At 39.2% G+C, this 12,766-nt stretch overlaps 1 protein-coding gene across 6 annotated transcripts in view; it reads left to right on the top strand.

Annotated features, from left to right (window-relative positions):
- The first annotated feature begins 214 nt into the window (after nt 1-214).
- LOC122650336 (transcriptional corepressor LEUNIG) overlaps nt 215-12,766 on the top strand; it is a 34,974-nt gene continuing 22,422 nt past the window's right edge. For all 6 annotated transcript variants that reach the window (XM_043843735.1, XM_043843734.1, XM_043843731.1 and 3 more), the window contains exons 1-3: nt 215-513; nt 985-1,082; nt 1,232-1,341. In XM_043843735.1, coding sequence (XP_043699670.1) covers nt 482-513; nt 985-1,082; nt 1,232-1,341 — 240 coding nt within the window. In that variant the 5' untranslated portion in view covers nt 215-481. The remainder of the gene's footprint in view (nt 514-984; nt 1,083-1,231; nt 1,342-12,766) is intronic.

Genomic DNA, 12,766 nt, shown 5'->3' with positions numbered 1-12,766 from the left:
TTACACTTGCAGTTGCAGTTGCAGGTAAATCTATCATTCTTTCTTGTCTATTGACCTTATTATTATTATTGCCCCTTGTATTTTAAAAATTATTTATTTAGAAAAATGTATAATTTATTTAGAGAAATATAGAGAGGGGTTCAGTCTTCACTCCTCCTCACCCCTGAGCCGAGCAGATTTTTCTTTTTCTTTTATATATTTTTTCTTTCTTTTTACCTATATCTGCTCAGTCTCTGGTTTCTCTTCACTGAATCTCTTTTCCCTCTTCTTTCAAGTTTTGATTTTGTTTTTATGCTATGTTTAAGAAACTACTGGGAACATAAATTCCGTTTTGTATGGGGTTTATTAGCTTCGGACAGGGAAAGAAACGGAGAGAGAGAGATCAAGTTCTCATGAAAAAAGCTCAATCTATGTTGTTGGAATCTGAGGGAAAGGAGTTCTGACATATCCGCGCAGCTATTACGGGTTTGATCTTAGAATCATGTCTCAGACAAACTGGGAAGCCGACAAAATGTAAGTATTCATTATTTTCGATTGTGTTCCACTATTGTTGGTTTTTCAGCTCGGTGTATCTGCATCTGTGTTGTGGGTTTGGGGTGCTTTTCTTTACAGGGCTTGAGTTTTGGGTAGTTATGATTGTAGTGGTAACTTCTACGGGTTCTTTTCCTTTTGGGGTATTGTTCCTTTGTTTGTTTGTTTTTTTTTTTTTTTTTCATTTGGGTATCTATTCTTTTCTTCTAGGGTTTTTTATCCGCAGTTTTTTGCTGTTGTTTTCTATATTATTTTGTTTTTGTCGAGTTCCAGTTTTTTTTTTTTTTTTTTTGGTTTTGTTTTAGAGTTTAGGTTTTGGGCATATGTAAACTGGGTTTTCCTCTGCTACTAAATTATATATGGGATTTATATCTGCATTCTTAGGTTCCATTTGTAAAGTTTGAATCTTTTTTCCCCTGATCAGTGCTTCGGTTCTTTTACTGTTGATAACAGGTTGGATGTATACATTTATGATTATCTAGTGAAAAGGAATTTGCAGGCTTCTGCAAAGGCCTTTCAAGCAGAAGGGAAAGTATCTTCGGACCCTGTGGGTAAGATTATTATGAACTCTTCATTTAAATAATGATTATTAACAAACTTTTAAGGGGAGAGAGACTGTGGACAACTATTGACTTCTGGTGGTTTTCTCTCTAAGTATGGATTTTGTTTTATTTTATTTTTCAATTTGTATTGTTTGCAGCTATTGATGCGCCTGGTGGATTTCTCTTCGAATGGTGGTCGGTTTTCTGGGACATCTTTATTGCTAGGACAAATGAGAAGCACTCGGAGGTTGCGGCATCTTACATTGAGGTGTGTGTGTAAGCATGTTTTCTTCTTCCTGCTTTTTATTGATCTTAAACTTTCTCTTCTTTTGTGAGTCATAATCATATTAATGACAACTTTAACATTGCTTAGTTTGTTCAATGTTCTATTTAGGTCTCGTGGTGTTATCTCTGTTATATATATATATTTTTTGAATGCTGTTCTGTTTGGATGCCAAGAGGTCCTATTCACGGTATGATGTCTTGTCTTTGTTGTTTGCTCAGGGATGGTCTAGAACTACTAGTTGACATGAAAAGAAAGGGGTTTAGAACTACAGTTTTCACTCCATCTGTTCTATAAGTCAATGTTGAATTACCATAGATTGTTGGAATGTAATGCACAGGATTATTTGTATTTCATCTGGGAGTGCATCATCTTATGTGGAGTATAAGGTAGAAAGATTTGATGATACTGTATTTGCTTTGAGGTATTTCAAGTACTTTGGTGTTATCTCTTTTCTGTGTTTGTTTGTTTTCAGGTTCTCTCTTTGTGATCATGTATTTTTTTACTAATTTAGCCTTATTGTTATTTATCCAAAGGTAATAGTTTTCATGCACGGCCTGCATGGAGTACAGTTGGATGGGCATTTAATGGGCATAAATGCCCATCCAAAATGACCAAAACCCCCTGCCTCTCCCCCCCTAATAAAGACAGGTTCTATGGGAGAATCTCCCGTGTACGAGTCTCGTCCCCTTATCCATAAGAGGAAGTTAGCTTTATGGTTTCATAACAAGAGATAACTCAACTGAGCGTTTTCCCAGCTAAATGGGGTAAGCCTCGCTGGTCCTTTTCTGTGAGGAGATGATTAGCAACTAAATTGTTGTAGGATAGTGCATTAGTAGTAACATAACTGGTGAAGCCAAAGCTTGGATTAAGGGGCAGTACGTTGGACATGTGGCTAGGACTGGCGAACTGGATGTCTTGGTAATGCCGATGATGGGGATTCTTCTAGGTTCTTGAAAAGGTTGAAACGCTGGATCTGATCTACCTCTTCAGTTTGTGAAGGATATGTTTGTTCACCCTCTGATGAAGAATGGGGATTCAATTCTCAAATTAAATGGCAATTTTGTCCAGTAGCTCATATTTTGTTGCTTTGATTTTGGATTCACGAAACCTTTCTTTTCAAGATGGTACACTAATCTCTTTTCAAAATGCTGAAGCTTTTGGTGTGGAGTGGCTATAAAAGATGTTCATAGTTCTTACTTGCTTTAGAAAGAGGAAAAGTGTGAAATCTTTCATCCTGCATTTTCGTAATGGTGAGGAGAGGGGAGTCATTCAAAGTCACTTAGGACAATGGGATCTGATGTAGATCACAGGTTCATGTGTAGCCGCAGAAACAAGCCCCAAAACCAGCCCAGTATCGTTGTGGGATTCGACTGCTGTGGGAGACAGCTTGGTCTGCTAATGTGGCAGGTTTTTGTTGGTTCAATGGAGCATTTCATATGGGCAGCCCAGTCCAGATTGCATGGAGATTGAAGGGAAGATTACTTTCCAGATTTGTTAGCTATTGACGTGCTGATTTGTAGGGGATTTTAACAAATCTCGTGGCGGCCTAGGAGTAGTGGAAGACAGCTATCGACCTTGCTTATTTGATGAAAGATTCTTCCAAATTTTGAGTGGGCCCCATGGTAAATACGTGGAGGATGCTTGGATATCTTTTTCCTGTTTGCAAGGTCCTATATTTTACGGAAGATATAGTCCCTTGCGTGGGGGGAGGTTTATTAGCTAAAGATTAGTTTCTATTTATTAGGTTGTTTATTATAATAGTAGTTTCCTTTTCTAGGACTCTTAAGTTTGTTAATTAGATTGGGATACCTTGTAAGTAGTTTCTATTTAGGATGAAGTTCAATTTTTGAGGGATTCTGATGCAGGAGAATCTTGTACCGGGCTGATCCAATTGGTGGACCCCACATGAGATAGACAACATCTTTTATTTTTAGTCTATTTATCTTTTATTTTTAAAATGTGTTTGTTTTAGTTTCTATTTAGGAGTTAGTTAGTTGGTAGGAAGTAATAACTTCCCTCTAACAAATGGTTGATGTAACTTCTTCCCCCCCCCCCCCCCCCCAACGATTTATTTTCATTGTATTAAAAGGCTGCCAACAGCCATGTAAAGAAAGAATGGAAAAATGAACATGAATTTGACATTTGGTCTTTTGGTGCTTGGAGCACCTTTTCTCTCTCTTCCCCTTTTCTTCTCTTTTTCTCTTCTTCTACCTTCATCTTCTCCTTTCCTTCTTCACTTTTCCTGATCCCCCCCATCATTTGATATCAGAGCCCAAACTTTGGTGAATCTTTCTCTCTTCTCTTTTTCCCCTGCATGGCTGAAGCTTTCCTCACCCTCTTGCGATCTCTCTCTCTCTCTCTCTTGGATTCTTCTTCGTCTCGGTCTCTCTTTCCCCCCTTAGTTACTTCTTCTTCTTCTCCTAATATTCCTCTTCCTTTGTGTTTGCCGTCGATACTCTGTTTTGGGCGGTACTTGCATTCCCCAGTTGTAGACATTGATCTCTCCTGATACCCTCCGTACCAGTTCGAGGTTTTAAGGGTTCATCCCTCCAATAGGAAGGACTCACCCTGCAGATTTTCGAGTCAAGATTTTACCTCTACTGGGAGTTCTAACCAGAACTTCAAATCTGGTTCCATTGTTATGCCAGAACCTGTTTCAGACATTTTTTTTAGATAAATCTCCAACTGCTGGTTCACTGTATTGTGGGCTGGATTCAGTAGAGCATTGGGAAATCGACTTCTTCCAGAAATTTCGAGTCGATACATGTCGATTTGGTAGAGATTGAACACTCCTTATGCTGATTTTACCATTGGATTTTGTCGGTTCTGTTGAGTCACAAGAAAGAAGACAACACCTATCTCTAAGATTCCATCTTTGTTTTATTTTATTTTACGTTTCCCATCTTAACCCTCCTTTCTCTCTTTATCCCACTTAGTCCATATTTTACAAATCCTTCCAAGTTCATCCCTATACAATAAATACTAAACCCTATTATGTCCTATTCACTTTACCTAGCAACTTAACCCTTAGAAAATTCTGGTGATTACAAAATTACCATCAGGTTGATTGAGGACTGAAAATTGACATCAATGGTATTAATTTGATTCTTCCGTTCTATAAAACTCTTAGTCGAGTTTTTTTTCAACTCTGGGAGAATTGATGCAGGAGAATCTTGGACTGGGCCGATCCAACTGGTGGACCCACGGTGGACCTCGCATGAGATGGACATCATCTTTTATTTTTAGAATGTGTTTGTTTTAGTTTTTTATTTAGAAGTTAGTTAGTTGGTAGGAAGTTATAACTTTCTTCTAACAAATGGTTGATGTAACTTCTTCCTCCCCCCCCCCCCCCCCGCGGACGGTTTATTTTCGTTGTATTAAAAGGCTGCAAACAGCCATGTAAAGAAAGGATGGAAAAATGAAAATGAATTGTCGTTTGGTCATTTGGTGCTTGGAGCACCTTTTCTCTTTCTTCCTCTTTTCTTCTCTTTGTTTCTTCTTCTACCTTCATCTTCTCCTTTCCTTCTTCACTTTTCCTGATCCCCCCCCCCCCCATCAGATTCCTTTCCATGCAAGGAAGGCACCCTTTTATGTAATCGGTTTGAAGTTTATAAATAAAGTAAAAAGGGCTGAAACAGCCAAGTTGAGTCGGAGAAAAGAATGAACTTGGTTAAAGCCATTAATGGTTGTGAGAGACAGGCACAGTGAGAGGCCATGGGTGAGTGACCCATCCCTATCCCTTCTTCTTCCCCCCCCCCTTCTCTATTTTTCTGTTTCGTTCGTACTTTCTATTATATTGTGCTGTGGGTTAATCTATATTTGAGATACAATCGAAGCTTCATTGTTGCTGCTGGTTAGAAGATCTATAAACTGGAGAATACTACTGATTTGTTCATCATTCAACTAGAGATCATTGTTGCTGAAATCTACTGTTGGCCTACCATCGATCCTATTGTAGAGTGGTTCTTACTTGAAACTTCTTCGACATTATTTGGTATCAAAGCTAAGGAGAGGCGGTAGACAAGATCAACGGTTGTTGCATTCTACTTCCAATTGAAGATTGATCATGCAAGTCTGATTCGTTAACTCCACCAAACTCGTGGATGGGTTTTGTTTCAAGATGGGGAGAGCTGATGTAGATCACAGGTCCATGTATAGCGGCAGAAACAAGCCCAAAATCAGTCCAGTATTGTTGTGGGATTCAACTGCTGTGGGAGACAGATTGGTCTGCTGATGTGGCAGGTTTTTGTTGGTTCAATGGAGCATCTTATAAGGCAGCCCAGTCCAGATTGCGTGGAGATTAAAGGGAAGATTACTTTCCAGATTTATTAGCTATTGACTTACTGATTTGCAGGGGATTTTAACAAAACTCGTGGGGGCCTAGGAGGACAGCTGTCGACCTTGCTTATCTGATGAAAGATTTTTCCAAATTTCGAGTGCCCCCATGGCCAATTTGTGGAGGAGGCTTGGATATCTTTTTTACAGCTTACAAGATCCTATATTTTAGGGAAGATATAGTCCCTTGCGTGGGGGGTTTATTAGCTAAAGATTATTTTCTATTTATTAGGTTGTTTATTGTAATTAGTAGTTTCCTTTTCTAGGACTCTTTAGTTTGTTAATTAGATTGGGATACCTTGTAAGTAGTTTCTATTTAGGATAAAGTTCAATTTGTGAGGGATTCCTTTCCATGGAAGGAAGGGTACCTTTTTATGCAATTGATTTGAAGTTTATAAATAAAGAAAAAAGGTTTGAAACAGTCAAGTTGAGTTGGAGAAAAGAGTGAGCTTGGTTAAAGCCATTAATGGCTGTGAGAGACAGCTCATGTGAGAGAGAGGCACGTTGAGAGGCTGTGGGTTAGTGACCAATACCTATCCCTTCTTCTTCCCCTTCTCTATTTTTCTGTTTCGTTCTTACTTTCTATTTTATTGTGCTGTGAGTTAATCTATATGTTTGATACAATTGAAGCTTCATTGTTGCTGCTGGTTAGAAGATCTATAAATTGGAGAATACTATTGATTTGTTCATCATTCAACTAGAGATCATTGTTGCTGGAATCTACTGTTGCCTGTTGGCCTATCATCGATCCTATTATAGAGTGGTTCTTGAACTTCTACATTAGGATCATTTGGTGGTGTTTTTGGGACTTCCATGAGTTAGTCCTTACGGTTGATATTTGTAAAATTTGGGCTTTAGCTCCCTCCTGGAAGGGTCAGTGGTTGCAATCAGTATATGCTTTCCTGGCTTCTGTTTGAGGTTTTTGGGTTGCAAAGAGCGTAAAAATCTTTGAAGAGAATAGTTGGAAAATACAGAGGATGATAAATAACAGATAGCATGAAAATGAGCATGGTTAATTGAGTCTCTTTGGATAGTAATTCAGGGGCCTATCCATTGATTTGATCCCATGGATTGTCATGTAATTGCATCATCTTCTTTGTTTTTGAGATTTCAAATCCTTTTTCTCCTTTAACCTCATAGTGCACCACGCTGAATCCTGATGAGCACTCCTTAGGCATTTGTGCCTGTTAGGTATTTGACTAATGAGGTATTTTAAGGAGCCTAAAGTTTTATTTATTCAAGCTATTATCTTCTAGTTTTTTGGGTGAAGGTGTCCCATATAAACTTGAGGCCTCAGAACTATTGTGAGGTCTTAGTTTCATTTGCTTTTGGATTGAACAGGTCATAGATTGCAAAATAGTGTGGATTTCAAATATATAGGGTTGAAGAGACTTGCGAGCAATATTATTGGCTAGGGGTTCGAGTGGACCTTTGGGCGTTGTTATGACTTTACGAAGCTTGTGATTTAGCATCCAGGTTGAAGATCTCATTCTTGTTGATCCTGGGCCAGGGTTATTAGTGTGATGGATGTGCTTGCTAAAAGGGAAGTAGATAGCTGTTTTATGTGTCCTTATAGCCTCTCAGTATATGATGTTTCTGTTTGGCTTCCCTCGTTTTCTGGGTGGATTGGTCTCATTTTTCTCCTGTCTCAGCGTCTGTTTGCACCCTTTTCTTGTCTTATTTTGATAGAATTTATAAAAAGAAAATATTTTGATGGGCTGTTCCTTGCATCTAAAGAAGTCAAGCAATGAAACACAACAATCAACCTGTGATTCATGGTGTTGAATGAATCTTGTCAAAATTGATAGTAATGCACTTCGTATACTAGTAGATCTAGCAAAAAAGGCCAAGTGAAGAGAATTCCTCTTACTAAAGGAACAAAAAGAAAGGAAGGGGGGGAAAAAACCAAAACCATAACCAAAACCAAAACCAAAACCAAAACCAAAACTAATGTTTTCTATGGGATAACCTAGAGGGGGGGTTTGAATAGTCACGGCGGCATGGCGGTCCAAGGCGGTTGAGGCCTGTCTAAGCGCTTAGGCGGTAAAGCAGCCGCCTAAGCGGTAAAGGCGGTCTAGTCACTCTAGTGTTAGTTTTCCCCCTCCCCCCCCCCCCCAAAAAAAAAAAAAAAAAACACTCAATACATATCATATCTTATATCATTAAAAATTAAATTTAAGCCACTACAGAGTACAGAGAAGAAGAAGAAGGTAAGAACTAAGAACTAAGAAGCATAATTGATTAATTGAAGCATCGAAGAGAGAGAAGCAGCAGGCTGTAGCAGACTAGCAGGCGTTAAAATAAAAAAAAAAATAACAGAGAAGCAGGCTGTAACAATGGAGTTAACATTAAAAAAAAAAAAAAAAACAGAGAGAGAGAAGCAGCAGGCTGTAGCAGACTAGCAGGCATCAAAATAAAATAAAAAAACAGAGAAGCAGGGCCTGTAACATGCGCTAACATAAAAAGTAAAAAAAAAAGAGAGAGAAGCAGCAGGTGTTTAAAAAAAAAAGAGCAACAGGCAAAACACTCAAACAGAGAAGAAGAGTAGGGAACTAGGGGCTTACCTTGCCAGAAGAGTCACGTTTCAGTTGGCGGAAGTGGAACCGGAAGAGTAGAGATGCTGTGTTGCGGGAAGCAGTAGCAGCCAGCGGTCGTTAAAATAAAAAATAAAAAAAACAAAAAAGGGAAAACAGAGTTACAGAGATTAGAGAAGTAGAAGAAGAAGAAGATTAGGGGAGTAGAGACTAGAGACTTACCGGAACTAGAAGAGAAGATGAGTCGAGTCTTTGTTGCCGCTTGCCGGAACTGGAGGAGATGAAGACTCAAAAGAGTTGCAGGAGACGAAGAGTTGAAGGAGACGAAGGCTTTAGAGTAAATTTAGGTTTTCACTTTTTCGTTTATACTTTTTAGATAGATTTTTAACTTTTAAGTATTTAACATTTTAAAACTAAATAATCCCATGTAGCAGCGTACATTAGACTCTTTATACACAAACCAATAAAAAGCAAGCAAAAAGAATAAAAAAACAGAACATGAAAAAATAAAAATAAAAATAAAATAACTAGAGTCATGGATGGCGGTCGCTTAGCCCATATGGCGGACCAAGGCATCGCTTTGACCGCCTTGGCGATGCCTATATGGTCAGAGCGACTGCCATCCATGACTCATGGAAAGCGTAGCACTGCCTAGCCCATAAAATACCGCCAGGACGCCTAAGCGCCGCCTAGGCGATGCCTTGACAACTATGATATGAAATATAAACAATACACAAAATAAATATTAAATGTGCACTAAAGAGAGAGAGAGACAAAATTTTATAGTGGTTGGACTCCTAAAATCTACATCCACTCCTCTCAACCTTGAGAGAGTTCCACTAGTTTTCCCTTTCAGTACAGTAGGTGGGGGAAGAACACCTTTACAATTTTTTTTACCAGGATAAGAAGATCTTATCTCTTTTGAGGATAAGAGGATCCTTTGCACTATCTAACTGCGGTCTAGGCTAATGCAAAAACTAATTGCTCATCTAGAATCAACTAACTCAAGAGCAACGACAAAGACATTACAATAGAAGAGTAAGAATTACCTAGGCAAGGAGTGTGACACGTACTCTTTGCAAGTGTGAATAATGATATGAAATGAATGCACAATAGCTTCTTTTAGAGCTCCTTTTAATGATGTATTAGGAAGTCTTGAATGCTTGAGTCAATCTTGATTGGAATTGAAAATGGCTTCTTGACTCAATAGTAATGGGGACCTTGAAATTGATAACACTCTAAATAAAATACTCTTTTGGACTGTTGTGGATGGTGAAAAGATTTGACACGTTTTGTAGTTATAGGCCTCAATAAATGTTCTAAAAGACGTGGTTAATAATTCTAACGGCTATATTTTCTCCTACCAGTTGATCTCCAGTTTTACCGGTCGACCAGAGAATCTAACCGTTGGGGGAAAATATGACTGTTGAGAGACAACAGAGTCTGTCGGTCAATGTTCGGTCGACCCGAGCAGATCCCCGGTTTGTACCGGCAACCATTCTGCCAGCTCCGGTTGAAAATGCTTGTTTACCGGTTGACCGATGGATCGACCTGCAAGCTTCTATGGCCTGTTTTGATTGACTGACTTTTAGGACTTTTGCTTTGACTTCTTTCCAACCTATACTAAGGTCAAGTGAGGGATCATGAGAGCCTCCTAACGTCTCTAGGGAATGTATATGTCTTATGATGTGCAAATGCAAAGTATATTATGAATTTGTGTTCTAAGTACACATGAACATCTTCATGACTTATTTGCTTTGAGAGTGCTGATATTGAGTTCTTCAATCTTCAATCTACATTCTTTTGATCGTTATGAGAATGATCCTTTAAGTCCTTTAAGTCCTTGCATGAATGATCTTTTATTTCTTCAAGTCTTTGAGCTCTTCTTACTTCAAAGGCTTGGCAGCCTTGGCTATCTCAAATACTTAGACAAACATTAGTATGATTCATATGTTTGTTATTGTCATTAGCAATGAATGAACAAAGAAGAAAAGAGAAGACTGGAGAAGAGATGAAGACAGAAGAAGATAGGCTGCAATCCTTGGGGAGAACAACCAAAATTAGTTGAACTCCCCTTTACCACCGAATATATTAGATTAGGTTAAGCAAAACACAAAATAACATAAACACCCCAAAATACCCCTGACTAACAACTCTTATCTCAAGTTACTGTTCATGTGAACAGTGTACGGTACTGTTCACGTGAACAGTACCTTAAGCACATTAACTGATGTAAACTGGCTGTTTAAAACCAGCCGCAGGTGTAGGGATTCTTCCATACACCAGCCTAAGTAACCATCGGGTAGGTGTAGGGATGAATCCCTATACCAGCAACAGTCGTGGGGATTTTTAGTATTTGCTTTATTTTTATTGAGTTGTAATCTAATTAGAATTCCTAGTGCAAATCTGAATCCTAATTAGAAGTCCTATGTTTTATTTTTATTGAGGTGTAATCTAATTAGGATTCCTAGTGCAAATCTGAATCCTAATTAGAAGTCCTAAGTCCTAGTTAGCATTCCTATTTTGAGTCCTAGTCCTAGTTGGCATTCCTATTTCTGTTTTGAGTCCTAGTCATAGTTAGGATTTATTTTATGTCCAGCCTTGTAGGCTCTATAATGTAAAGAGCTCCATTGAGCCCCCCACGATTTAATGAAGAAGATTATTGCTTTAATGCATTTCACTATCCTGAGATAGGCTATGAAGGTGAGGCTGAGATAGCCTTCACTGGTTCACTGTTTTCTCTCCTTCGAGTGCATTCAAGTTTGTCAAGTTTGTTGCTGCCGATTGTGTGAAGGTTCAAAGATTAGTTACTCAGATTTGTTATCAGTCCAAGGATCCATCCAACACAAGTAAGCTTTCATCCCAACCCCCAACCCCCAACCCTTCTCCTATCCGTACCATCAAACCCTAACTCCATTAAACCCTAACCCTAAGTTCATCTAATCCTCCATTCTGCCCTAACCGATTGCATTAAACCCAAGCAGATTCTGGTTCTTGTTTTAGTTTGATTGACATCCATTTGGAATTACATTATTAACACTCTCCCTCAAGCTGGAGCATAGATGTTAATCATGCCCAATTTGTTACAAATGTAATCAATTCCCCCATTCCCTAAAGACCTAGTAAAAACATTAGCAAGTTGTTCTCCTGTGCGAACATGTTGTGGAGCAATGAGACCTTGTTGTAGCTTTTCCTGAATAAAATGACAGTCAACTTCTATGTGCTTTGCCCTCTCATGGAACACTGGGTTGGAAGCAATATGGATAGCAACTTGATTGTCACACCATAACTGCATAGGAGACTTGTCAACGAACTTCAATTCAACCAACAACTGCTTCACCCACATCAACTCACATGTAACTTGTGCCATAGCCCGATATTCCGACTCTGCACTTGATCTAGCCACTACTGGCTGCTTCTTGCTCTTCCAAGACACTAAATTTCCATCCACAAAGACATGATAACCAGTTGTAGACCTCCTATCAACAGGAGACTCAGCCCAATCAACATCACAAAAACCCTCAACACGTCCGTGACCGTGATCATAGTAAAGTAAATCACGACCTGGATCCTTCTTGAGATATCTCAATGTCCGAATCACAGCATCCCAATGCAATGTCCTGGGAGAGGATAGAAACTGACTCACTACACTGACCGGAAAAGCTATGTGTGGTCGAGTCACAGTGAGATAATTCAGTTGTCGACAAGTCCTCGATTCTTTTCTGGATGCTTAAGAGCATCCCACCATCGCTTGTAAGCTTCAAATTAGGGTCCATTGGAGTATCCAAAGGTTTAGACCCAAGCATACCTGTTTCTGTAAGCAGGTCTAGAACATATTTTCTCTGAGAAAGAGAAATACCTTTGCCTGATTGAGCAACTTCAACACCAAGAAAATACTTCAATTTGCTAAGGTCCTTAGTCTGAAACTTATACTATATATGCATCTTCAACTGCTTGATGCCTTCATCATCATCACCAGTGATGAATATATCATCCACTTACACCACCAAAAATAGTCTACCAGCCTTGCTATGACGGTAGAACACCGAATGGTCACTACCACACTGAAACAGCCCAAATTCCAGAACAACATAAGAGAATCTCCCAAACAAGTCTCTAGGAGATTGCTTCAGACCATGCAATGACTTCTTGAGTTTGCAAACCAGACCAGACTCGGTTGCTCCATATAAACCTCCTCATGAAGATCGTCGTAAAGAAAAGCATTCTTCACATCCAATTGATATAATGGCCAGTGGTGGGAGGCTGCAAGAGAGATCAAAAGACGAACAGATGCAAGCTTGGCAATAGGGGAAAAGTGTCTAAATTATCAACCCCATAAACCTGGGTATAACCCTTTGCCACCAAATGAGCCAAAGAACCATCAGGGTTCACCTTAACAACATACACCCACCGACAACCAGTAGCTGTCTTACCAGTAGGTAAGGGGACCAAATCCCAGGTGTGATTAGCCTCCAAAGCCGCCAATTCCTCCTCCATAGTTGTTCTCCAACTAGAATGAGATAATGCCTCCAAAACAA

Source organism: Telopea speciosissima, chromosome 2 (assembly GCF_018873765.1).
Source record: "Telopea speciosissima isolate NSW1024214 ecotype Mountain lineage chromosome 2, Tspe_v1, whole genome shotgun sequence".
Lineage (NCBI taxonomy): Eukaryota > Viridiplantae > Streptophyta > Magnoliopsida > Proteales > Proteaceae > Telopea > Telopea speciosissima.
Note: the sequence above shows the minus strand (reverse complement) of the source record. Positions and strands in the feature narration are given on the sequence as shown.